Raw genomic sequence first — 12,722 nt, forward strand, 5'->3', positions numbered from 1 at the left:
AGGTGGCTGTTAATTGCATTTTAATGCTTTGCCTACATTAGGACACATTTAACCTCGTCATAGGGGGTAATTGCTACCATCAAATCGCATTTGAGACTCGCCCTTGAGGTAATCAAATCCCATATCCTAAGATTAGTAGCCCATGAAATGTCAGGATGTATGTAGTTCTCCGAGTTGCATTCCTTCCATAGGCTACGTAGTTACAGTCTTTATGGATCCTCTAGATTCAGCTAGAATCCCCGCAAGTCAGGCTACTAAAAAGCATAGGCTATAAACTTATCAGCGAAATAGTTTTTGAAGACCTGTTTGTTCTCAGTTCCAATGGTAATATTTATGACGGTGTTTTTCTGGCGGCCTTTATCGTATTAAACTAATGAAAACCTATTTGTTTTTATTAGAACGTAAAATGGGTTTATAATTAATGCATTCATACTCTTAACAAATTAACAAAAGATTGAGAGAGAAAGAATTAATAATCAGTTACCAAGGTGTAGACACTGAATTTATTTTAACGAAACTTGCGATTTTCGTGCATGCGCTGCTTCTGTTTTTTTTAAGTGTGTACCAGCGAAAGGTATGCAGCCTTTGAAGTCTCTAAAGGCTTTAGACATAAGATAATAAAAATTAGTTTACGGCTATTACGGACATGGAAACATTAGTCGCCTATAATCTCTGTGCTTTTCATTATCAGCACAACCTTGACCCTGAAATTTATTTCAAGGTAAAAACAGAAAAATGCGCTGTGATGAGTTGAGACCTTTGATAAAAACAAATCTGCCGCCGATGTTAGCTCCTTGTGTTAAAGCCATGCCTTTCAACAGAAAATAACATTCCTTAATAGCAATAAAAGAGAACCATTATTTTGTTTTATGTGCGCTTACGTGTTTTGCGTGTGTGTGCGCGCGGGTGTGTTTTGCAAATGATTCTGCTTTGTCTCGTTAAGCATGCATTCTCTCGGAAACTTTGAGACGCGTTCGATTCTGAAAGAACTCCGTGCAGTTATGCTTATGTGTAATTTTATTTTTTGTTTAAAGAACGGCATAAGTTTTATAACAAAAGCTAATAGGAATAAATTGTTGCTCTCCGATATATTACGGATCACAGCTCCAATGAATGCAAGTCATGGCTTATATATAAAATGATTAATAATTGGCTCATTAAGCGCAGCGTCTGCTGGAAAGCGGTGTGTTTATAACCCCACCTTCCGGACAAGAGGCGCACTCCCGGTCGGAGTTAAATTGTCGATGGCAGCCTCACCTAACTGATCAGTTATGTAGCGTTATTAAATTGCGTCATTAAATGCAGTATCCACTGGATGCAATCAAATTTGGGGAACAATAACGCCACAGACTTGCATGTAAATATGAGACATGGAACTGGCCATTGTAAATATAGCCTATTCAATAGCCTACAATTGTCTAATTTGTTTTTATTCGTATGACGCTTCACTTTTTTCTGTGGCTGTTGTGTGTGGGTGTGCATAATTTCTGTATGTTTACTGCAGTATATTATGCTTCATTGTATAAGAATTATGAATTGACCCTGAATAAAATCATCAGTGGTATGATAAATATAATTATGATATGCCTAATAAAAATATGCCAATTAGTCTATATTTCTGTTTACGTGTTTATTTGCAAGGTGAACTTCGTTTGAGTAACCAGATAAGGAGATTTGTTAACTGTTGGCGGAATTACAGAAATCACCATTTTAACGTATACCATGTGTTATTGGTTTGCTCTGAGTTTCTCAGACAAAAAGGAGGATTGAGTGGGCGGACGTTATGAACATAATTTGTTCATTTATGTACGGTTCATGGAACGATCAAACGTAACCGAACATTTTTAGGAATTTAGAAATCTCGTCTGGATTAATTATTTTATGTTGAAGGCACAGACAGACTCGCTATAGGAGCTGTGCATGTTGCAACAGCGCCCTCTGTGGACCAACCCCAGTCATTTACTGGAACAGCTAGTCACTGCAGTTCGACTCTTAGCCGCACGGATACTATGTATTGGAGTGCTACCCCGCAGGGAATACGGTATGTATAATTAATACTACTTAATATAGGTCTGTGTTTTGAATGCTCAGAGTAGAACTATTCTCTGTGAGATCTTAAATCTATCTTTATTCACAGAGTCACCTTTCCAGTGTTTGCAATATGTTGTTCTCTAGTATGTTGTAAGGCTGTGGAGATGGATAAAAGCTAGGAACTGGTATTCAAAACTAGTAGCTTGGGGTCCCAGTTCTATGTGTGACTGAATAGTGTGAAATATAAATATATGGAATATTTTATATAAACATCAAATTATTTGTATGGACTTGATACTTCAGTTTTGAAATGTTATAAAGCTACATTTTTTTCAGGACAATAAACAAATGTAGGCTTATACAGTATTTTGCCAAGACTGGTTGTTTTGTAAATGTAGACTGCGTGTATTGTGTGTATTAACCATGTCAATTCAGGCAAAGATGTGGTAAGCATTGCTTTTTGCAGCTTATTATTTAAACTTGATGAATGAATGAATTGGTGATTATGCAGCACTGTATTAAAATAAAACACTGCATATATATGTATTTATATGGCAATAAAAATACCTGAAGAAAATTTGTATTAATTTATTTCACTGTGGTTTACTTGTTGTTTTTATTACTCTGATGGATAGGAAATAATGATATTCTTTTCATTTCTGCATTATCATCATTATTTTTTTCAGTCTTTGGACATAAGATTATAGGCATGTGTTTTACTGTTTTTCCACTGAAACACATATTTCAGCATAAAGTTATTTGGACACATTCTATAATTTTTTCCACACTGTGGCATAAGCCAGATTTCCTATCCATCTGAATAAAAAAATAACAAGACTTATGCATTTTGATGCTTTTCCACTCAAACACATTTGTCATCATATATATTAAAATAAAATACTTCATATATATGCATTTATATGTGAATAAAAGCCTCTTACTGGCAAGTAAACCATATGTAGTAAAGTTAAAAATATTTCATATGCTCAACAAGATATCTGTAAGTACAAACAATCAACAGACATGAGATTTAAAAACAATATCAGGATTGTTGATATTTTATGCAATATTTACAGAATCTGAATGAATAAATAAATTAAATTTAGCATAGATTTTTTAAAAACTCTTTTTTTAATGAGACAAAGTAATGGTCACATTAGTATCTGACTAAATGAATGAGAATGAAATTGTCTCTATGAGCAGAAATGTGTGTGTGTGTATATATATATATATATATATATATATATATACATGTATATACATAAGACAGTAACACATTTTCCATTATAAATGTCCTCAAGTAAATTTCTATTAATTTAACTGTGGTTTATGGTCAACATGATTTCCTATCCATCAGAATAAAGAAAATTATACTATTTTAATTTGTGCATTTTCCCCCAGTTTTTGGCCATAAGATTATAGGCATGTGTTTTACTGTTTTTCCACTGAAACACATATTTCAGCATAAATGTCCTTCGGCATTTACAAAAAACATAAAGATGTAAAAGTTCCATCTGAATAAAAAAATTACAAAAACCATGCTTTTAACACAGAAAATATTTCCTATCCATTTTGGATTTATAAAATATTTTTTACAATATTTGGACGTAAGACTGTAGCATTATGTATTTACCCGTTTTCCCACTGAAACAAATTTTTCATCATATTTTTCTTCAAAAACATTACTATTCATTTCTTTCACCATGGTTTTATGTTAACGTGATTCCCTATCCATCTGAATCAAAAAAGGACTTAATTTTTTTTGCATTTTTTTCATCATGACAACATAAGACAATATGGTTTGGTCACCACTGAAACATATTTTCATCATGAAGTATTAATAGCAATTTCTATGCCTTTCTTTCACAGGATGTTACATTAAAAAAATTTGGGACATGAAAGACAAAATTAGAGTTTTTAAATTTCTGCATTTTTTTCACTATTTGGACAAAAGACTATGGTCTTATATGCTTTATTGTTTTTCCACTGAAACATTTTCATTATAAATGTCTAAAAACCCACTTCCATGCATTTCTTCAACCGTGGTTGTTACATAAAAATATTTTGTATACATTTGAAAGACAAAATTTTGCATTTTTTCACTGTTTGGACATAAGACTATTGTCTTGTATGTTTTATTGTTTTTCCACTGAAACACATTTTTCATCATAAATTTCATCAAAAACATTTCTATTAACTTATTTCACTAGGCTATTAATACAAATTCATTTAAATGAAAAAATACTTGAAATTGTTTTTGCGTCTTTGACAATATTTGGACATGAGAATATAGTCTTACACAATTTCCTATTTTTCCACTGAAATGCATTTTTCATGATTAAGTTATTCAGAAACTTTTCTATCCTTTCATTTCACCATGGTTTTATGTCAACACAATTTCCTATCCATCTGAATAAATAAAAACATAGACATTTTTTTTTGCATTTAATCCACTACGTGGACTATAGACTTATGCATGTTTTTCCACTAAAGCACATTTTCATCATGAAGTATTAATAACAATTTCTATGCATTTCCTTCACAGTGGTTGTTACATAAAAATATTTACAATACATATGAAAGACAAAATGAGAGTTTAAAAATTTTTGATTTTATTACTGTTTAGATATAAGGCGATAGTCTTATGTTTTTACCTGTTTTCCATTGGAACACATTTTCATCATACATTTTAACAAACACAATTCTATGAATTTCTTTCACAGTGGTTTTGCATAAAATATTTCAGATATACCTGAAAGTCTAAATTAGAATTCAAAAGCTTTTTGGACATAAGACAATAGTCTGATATTTCTTGTTTTTGCACTGAAACACACTTTTTATCAAATTATTTCTATTCATTTATTTCACCATGGTTTTATGTTTACACAATTCCCTCTCCATCTGAATAAAAAAAGAAATTTACAATTTTATTTTTCAAAGCAGACCAAAACACATGAAAAAAAAGCAAACTAACATTCTCTATTCTTAAAATACAGCTGACTAAATTGTGTTTGTGGCCTTTCTAAAATCCCAGGAAAATCCTTTTCATTAAATGGTGATTTTTTTGGTCACAATTTTCCAGTTCAACTATTTCACAAAAAAACAAACAAAAGAAAAACTCATAACATTTTTACCAACCCAAGTCAATAGAGCAGTGGTCTCCAACCCTGGTCCTGGAGAGCTACAGGATCTGCTGGTTTTTGTTTTCACCCTAAAATCAGCACCCAGTTAAGACCCAACACACCAGGTGAGTTGAGTTAACTGTGTAATCAGCTGCTCTAAATGATTCATGAAGTGCAGAGGCACTATAAAAACCAGCAGACCCTGTAGCTTTCCAGGACCAGGGTTGGAGACCACTGCAATAGAGAGAATAGAGAAGGGGTGGCCAACCCTGGTCCTGGATAGCCGCAGGGTCTGCTGGTTTTTGTTTTCACCATAAATACACCAACCGCTTAGACAAAAGAAACCAGGTGAGGTGCGTTAACTGTGTAATTAACTGCTTTATTGATCAATTAAGTGCCGAGTAAAAACAAAAACCAGCAGACCCTGTGGCTCCCCAGGACCTGGGCTGGCCACCCCTGGAATAGGGCTTTATATGCAATGGTCCTCAATATGGCTTTGAAACCAAAGTGTGCCTGTGCAAGCTGGAAATCACAGGAAATATTCACATGTTCAGGACAATTTGTAATGAAGAAAAAGTGCAGAATAAATAAATAAAGGAAGCAGCAGCAGCAGCAGCAGCAGTCGTCAGAGCTCATCGTGCCTCGGCAGCTGAACGCTGGTCTTGATGAACACGCCCTCCATGGCTTTCCAGTAGCTGTTGTGATTGGCGGTGTGCATGCCGTGGACCTCGCGCTGGCCTCTGATTGGATGACCGTACTGTTCTCCAGTGATGCTGAGGAACACATTGGTTCCCGGGTGTTTGAAGCGCACCGCCTCGCCCCGCCCCCAGTGAGTCCCGCTGCACTGCACCGTCCACACGTCCAGGTCATCTCCTTCCCCGTTCTCCCCGAACGCACTCACTTCCTGCGAGGGGGAAACGCAGCCAATCAAAGTCACAGGAGCAAATGAGATTCCTGAGAGGTCGGTTTCATCCCTTGACTGGATTCATCATTCATTTTGAGCTAATAATAATAATAATAATAATAGCCATATTGACAATACATTGTATTTATATTGTGATTTTCAGACTCAAGAGTTTGTCGATGACAAATAGTTGCACCATTTAGTCATTTTTCTTTTTTTGGTGGCAAGACTATAATCTTATGAATTATGTAACCTTAATGCTAACCCTATCCTTGGGCCCAGAACAGGCGGAATGGTGAGTTAGAAGTCCGATAGTGGGTGCAGGGATGTTATGTGTTACCTGGTTGCCTGACAGGGGAGACACAAAGTGGTGTGTGTGGAGGTTGCGCCCGGTGTTGGCGTGGGTGATCCGGATGGCTTGCCCGCACTGCACGGGCACTCCTCGCTGGCAGATCTCTCCAGACCGTGCCCCGATGCGCCAGTAACTGTTGGCATCATCTGCACTCTCCACTCCAGTGACCGCCTGCTGCCCACTCCCTGGGGGGGGGGGGGGGGGGGGGGGGGGGGGTGGGTGACAACTGTCATTTTACCCTGCATCAAACTTTACTTAAAAAGGCTTTTTAACCAAACCAGAGAGCTCTTAAAACAACCTCAAACACTAACAATATTATGAAAATATACTGACTGTCATGCAAAAAAAAAAAAAAAAAAAATTTATACGTTTTCACTTCATTATATTTCTTTTATGTAAAGTTTACTTTTATGATCTAAAAGTATACTTTACATAATCTTGCACCCTCTTGCAACAGAAGCACTCCACAAATAGTTCTATTTTTAGGTATTTATTTATTTATTATTAGTTTGTGTAATATTTTGACTAATTCATTTGTTATTCAACACTATGCGCAGCAAATGTCTCATAACTAAACCAATGTAGTCGGTGCAAAATCACGTGCTTTAACCATAACGCAAGTAAATATATAATATTGTTTTTGTCGAGATGCAAAGTTTCTCCAGGGACACTGGCAATAAGAAAGTTTAATGACAATCACAGACATTTAGGTCCATCTCGTCCTTTTATTTTAGCTGCAGTGCAGTCTGTCTTGCACTGTATCAGTCGCTGGGAACGTGTAGGGCATCTGGACAATGCACCAACATAGAACTATCATTTCCAATGAATGCCAAAATTGAAATTAATTTTAATTTCTAGAAATATAGGCTACACTCGATACGAAAGCCTACCTGTCAATGAACCTATCGAGTCCCAATACATCTTAGTATACATAAAGACTAGCCTGCATGACAGGGCAAGATACTTCTGCACTTTCATACTTCTGAGCCGGTCTAAGATACAAGCGATATTAGCCTAACCAACACGATGCCTTACGCAACAACAGATGGATGGTATGCTCACGTTTAATTCTCCGATATTTCAAAAAACTCGCGCACCTCTTACTTCTTAACTGCGATGTAGGCTAAATACAAACGTAAACAGAGTTCTCATAATAGGAGAGCATTTTTACGAAACTTGCCTGAGCCGTATTTGACATCATGGGAGTGGAGTCTAACGTTGTGCCGTGTGTTGAGTAATTTCAATAAGGAACCGCAGGTGACATAGTTGAATTCAGTTTCTCGACAATCGCATTGTAATGCAATACAGATCACCATGAACAATCTTATAAAGATGTGCATGCGGAGCGGGTTTATTAAATGCATTGTTCAGCCACGGAGTTTATTTTATTGGTTCCAGACAGAGCGGATATGTTTCAAATAAAACGGCCACTTTCATGGATGCCGACCAACCACAACTTGACAGGTACAGAGTAACAAAGTGTCCACATGCGGTTTCGCGATTGGCCGGTGAGCTGCCGGAATTAAATAAAACGAGGATCTCAATGGTTCCGTTTTGAATCCCTCCTGGTGATTGGCTGCTCGATGTTCCACGTACGTCAGCCCGGAAAAACCACAAAGATTAGTTAGCTTTACATTGCCTACTTACACATAGTAGTGCATAATCAAGTGCATTTGCAGATTTTAAAATTAATGATCAAGAGATTCGGGGGCTATATGTTTATGATGCTAAATACGTCCCAAACTAATGCCACGCTCGTGTTTTGGACTTTTAGCAAGCGCTAAACATTGAATATTTAACTAAACATTTGAAATACGAATTAATTATGTATTGGAAGCATTTTGGGAAAATGTCTTTACATCTTCAAACGAAAACATTTAGCATAAAAAGTATTATGCATAAAGATTTTGCATAATATATCCCGTATAAGTCAACTGTATTTAAGACTGTAGCTATTGACTGAGGATAGCCAGCTCCCTCGCTAATAAATGTTCCAAAAGTCTAATTTCTTGGCTGTTACACTTGGTCACGTGATGTCGTCCCAATTGTCCCCGCTGTCTCGTTCAATTGAGTTTGGGGATCGAGCGGAAGTACAGGAAGTATGTGGCCACCATCTTATTCATGTCTCGGTAGACAGAAGCTACAATTCACGAACACATTTCACTTAAGTGTGACGGAGATGATACATTATTTGAATCTATTTGGTTGCCACTTGCTTTAATAGTCCGTATCGGTATTGACGTAGGTTGTTCAAGAAGGCAGGATGTCGGGACTCCGCTGAAAGACTGCGGTCACGCCTTCCGCACCAAAATATTTCGTGCACGGTCTTCATTGCTCTTTACGGTAACCCGATTGTGACGCAATCTACCGCGGATAAAGTTACTACTTGCGCTTTCAATAGTCCAACAAAGAAAGAAAGAGAACTGAATACATAAATAAAATAAAACAAAATAAATAAATAAAATGGGAATTACGTTAAATTCATGCCGTTTTAAAAAAATCCATAAAATAATCTAATCAAATAGTTTTGCGAAAACTCAACTAGATTTTTGAAGTGCTGCTTCCCAGGTATTCGTGCAAAGGTGTTTGTGTATTTTTACTGTAGGAATCTGGAATTATGGGATGGCAAAATCCTCAAATATTGGTCATTAAATTCTATACATACCATTTTTAAAAATTCAATAAACTTATGAAATCAAACTGTAACTGCGAAGTCCAATATATTCTTGAACAACACCTTCCCAGGTATTCATGCAACAGAATCCACGCATTTATACTGTAAGAATTTGGAATTATGGGATGGCAAAATTCTACAAAATGCCTGCAATTCTATAGATGGTGCTTATTAAAAATTCTATAAAATAATAAAATTAAACTGTTTAATGCAAACTCCAATATATTCTTGAAGATCACCTTCCCAGAAATTCACACCATGGATTCTGTGCATTTTTACTGTAGGAATTTGTAATTATGGTATGGCAAATTCCTCCAAAATGGCTATTAAATTCTATAGATGGTGCTTATTAAAAATTCAATAAAATAATTTAATGAAATTGTTTTCTGCAAAGTCCATTGCATTCTTGAAGACCACCTTCCCAGATATTCATGCCATGGATTCCGTGCTTTTTTACTGTAGCAATTTGGAATTATGGGATGGCAAAATCATCCAAAATGCCCATTAAATTGGATAGATGGTGCTTATTAAAAGATCCATAAAATAATTATCCCAAACTGTTTTCAGCAAACTCCAATATATTCTTGAAGACCACCTTCCCAGGTATTTATGCCATGGATTCTGTGCATTTTCACTCTACCAATTTGGAATTATGGGATGGGCAAAGTCCCCCAAAATGGCCATTCAATCCTATACATGCTGCCCCTAAAAAAAATAATAAAATATTTAAAATCAAACTGTTCTCAGCAAAGTCAAATACATCCAGTCACATTCCCACATTCCCTATTCCTTCCCTAGGCCATCATAGGGAACTATGATCTTAATCGACTTCCCTGGTAAACTTTTAATAAACACATAAAGCATTTGAGTGAGGTCTCGTTAGATGAAATATTTCTTTTTTCTTTTCACAGGTTAAAGCAACAGATTCAGTAGAGATGACTGAAAACACGGACATGGGTGTGCGGGAGCGTGCTCACTGGCCTTCTCACTCCTCACTCTGGGTGTGCGGGAGCGTGCTCAATGGCTCCTCACTCTGGGTGTGCGGGAGCGTGCTCACTGGCCTTCTCACTCCTCACTCTGGGTGTGCGGGAGCGTGCTCAATGGCTCCTCACTCTGGGTGTGCGGGAGCGTGCTCACTGGCTCCTCGCTCTGGGTGTGCGGGAGCGTGCTCACTGGCCTCCTCACTCCTCACTCTGGGTGTGCGGGAGCGTGCTCAATGGCTCCTCCTCTGGGTGTGCGGGAGCGTGCTCATGGCTCCTCACTCTGGGTGTGCGGGAGCGTGCTAAACTGGCTCCTCGCTCCTTGGGTGTGCGGGAGCGTGCTCACTGGCTCCTCTTCTGGGTGTGCGGGAGCGTGCTCACAATGGCTCCTCACTGCTCAACCTGGTGTGAGGGAGCGTGCTCAATGGCTCTCGCTCTGGGTGTGCGGAGCGTGCACTGGTTTCCTCGCTCTGGGTGTGCGGTGAGCGTGCTCAATGGCTCCACTGGTGTGCGAGCGTGCTCACTGGCTCCTCGCTCTGGGTGTGCGGGAGCGTGCTCAATGGCTCCTCACTCTGGGTGTGCGGGAGCGTGCTCACTGGCTCCTCGCTCTGGGTGTGCGGGAGCGTGCTCACTGGCTCCTCATTCTGGGTGTGCGGGAGCATGCTCACTGTCCTTCCCCAATTGGGCATGGTACAACTTACACTGCTTCAGAACACACTATGTCACGTGAAAAGGGACAATATTATTCTCATATAAGACTCATATATCACTGTCTACAGAAATCACAAATGGTAGCGAACATGATTATTCATGTGCAGTAGTTTGCAGTATTTGCAGAAGTTGGAATGCTGTGTATTTGCTTTCAGATAAAATGTTATGCTGCATTTAAGTGCAATAAAGAGGACTTTTAAGTGACTGGGAAAACAGCCTCTTAGCCTGTAGCAAGGTCGAGCGATAATTCACAGGATTTACCAACAGTCATTAAGCCACTGACTGAGCTGCAGAGAATGAAGTTTTTTCAAGAAAACAATTTACTCAAGTGCCTAACCGTAGCTAAAGTCCGCCAATACCGATTAACAAACCCAACATGAATCATTAAGGATGTAGATCTAGTAGGCGCATTATCAGTACGTTTCAAAAATGCCATTTTCATTTCCGACCCTGATCTGTTTGAGGAACAGTACTGTGGCTAAGCGGTAGTCTACATTTGTTTTGACTGTCAGTATCTGCCGTATAGGGCTCTCATTTCCATGTTTCAGAATGAATTATCTGAAGCGCAGGTCAAACCAAAAATTCGCAACTCAGTGCAACTGGCGGCTGTCCCGCTCTGAAACTCCCCACATGGGAATAGACTGAATGGCCTGCTGCCCCTCCTCCCAGTAACATTCTCAAATGGGTTCATTGTGAATATTTGGCCTGAACTGGGCTTTAGAGAATTCAATTCACAAACAATTAATTTCCTTTATATACAGCCGTACACTGCTCAATTTAACGAGCCACTCAAAGTGCTAATTACTTTTAGTGTTACAAACAACCCTGTATTCACTTAGTCAGACTTTTTAACTGGCTGAAGATTTCACGTTGCCCCAAGCAATCAGCAATTGAGTGGGGTACCCCACCCGTGGTAGGTATATGTAATTACAATCTGGATGCACACTCCAGCTGTCCACAGGAAATGCATGCTGGGATAGGGTAAATGTTCACGTGCACACACCTCACTAATTCCACAAAATAGATTCAAAAAAACACTTCACAATGGCTGCAACCAATGACTATATGCAATGATGTGGAAAGCCATTTTAAGCAGTGGTTGGACAATACGGTATAGCTTGTTTGTGGTCAGCAGGTCTGCCTTACCGGTGTTTGAGGTTCACACAGGTGGGGAGGATGAGGATTCTGAAGAGAACCCTTAAACCCCGAGACGCACTCCCGAAAGGCGGGTCGCTCTCGCTCTCTTTCTCTTTCTCTCTCCCTCTGCCGACCACAGCGTTGAACATTTCCTTCTACACTCAGCGCATGCGTTTAAGCGTTTTAAAAAGTCTTTTAATCTTTCACATTTTCTTTTCTTTAGTCTGGTCCGCACAAGCTGCCTTTGTTGGAGACTGCATGGCCACAAGGCTACATGCGTTTGACTGTACTGTAAGCATCCGAGATGGCATCCCCACCAGAGTCAGAGGCCTCATATTTAATTTACTACAGGGAAATCAAACCTGGTCCTCAGTGCCCTACTGCACATGCTCACATTTGGTTTCCAGTGAAATTTAAAAAGCTGTTTGTTCATAACTACATATTATGCCAAAATAACTGCCCGCCATATCAAATAATTGCCTCACATCCCATGACTTTTTAATCAGATTAACTTAGGCTTTCATTTTGTTTTGTGCTATGTGGCAAATTATTCTTTTAGACAGGTAACATTTTTAAAACAGGCCCTAATTGCTGAAAGTGTGGACAGCGGGTCAGTAAAACTGAACCATTTGTGGAGAATGAAAATGAGAGCATATAAAGTTGACTGCAGCACTATTAGCTGCTTTAAATGATCCGTTTAGTGCTGAGTAACGGATGCACTGGGCAGCGACACGGCTCTCAGACACCAGGAGCACAGGCCCTGCACTGACCAACTGACCAATCAATAAGGGTCCTCCAATCGCATTGCCCC

General features: G+C 38.6%; 1 protein-coding gene across 2 annotated transcripts; it reads right to left on the reverse strand.

Annotated features, from left to right (window-relative positions):
* Positions 1-4,620: 4,620 nt before the first annotated feature.
* Positions 4,621-8,814, reverse strand: LOC135239616 (stromal cell-derived factor 2-like). Of its 2 annotated transcripts, none has more exons than XM_064308416.1 (3): positions 7,590-8,814; positions 6,398-6,594; positions 4,621-6,057 (listed from the first exon to the last, which is right to left on the reverse strand). In XM_064308416.1, exons 1-3 carry the CDS (start codon positions 7,771-7,773, stop codon positions 5,779-5,781), a joined length of 660 nt encoding a protein of 219 aa, XP_064164486.1. In that variant the 5' UTR covers positions 7,774-8,814; the 3' UTR covers positions 4,621-5,778. The 2 variants fall into 2 exon arrangements, with proteins under 2 accessions (XP_064164486.1, XP_064164485.1); XM_064308415.1 differs by having other exon boundaries at positions 6,398-6,590; positions 7,586-8,807.
* Between the last annotated feature and the right edge of the window lie 3,908 nt (positions 8,815-12,722).

This window comes from Anguilla rostrata, chromosome 14, assembly GCF_018555375.3.
Source record: "Anguilla rostrata isolate EN2019 chromosome 14, ASM1855537v3, whole genome shotgun sequence".
Taxonomy (NCBI): Eukaryota; Metazoa; Chordata; class Actinopteri; order Anguilliformes; family Anguillidae; genus Anguilla; species Anguilla rostrata.

Coding starts and splice junctions, on each gene's coding strand:
- LOC135239616 (XM_064308416.1), bottom strand. CDS start 7,773: ATGCATTTAATAAACCCGCTCCGCATGCACATCTTTATAAGATTGTTC. Junction 6,595..7,589: donor TGATGTCAAATACGGCTCAG/GCAAGTTTCGTA, acceptor CCCCCCCCCCAG/GGAGTGGGCAGCAGGCGGTC. Junction 6,058..6,397: donor CTCCCCTGTCAGGCAACCAG/GTAACACATAAC, acceptor TCCCCCTCGCAG/GAAGTGAGTGCGTTCGGGGA.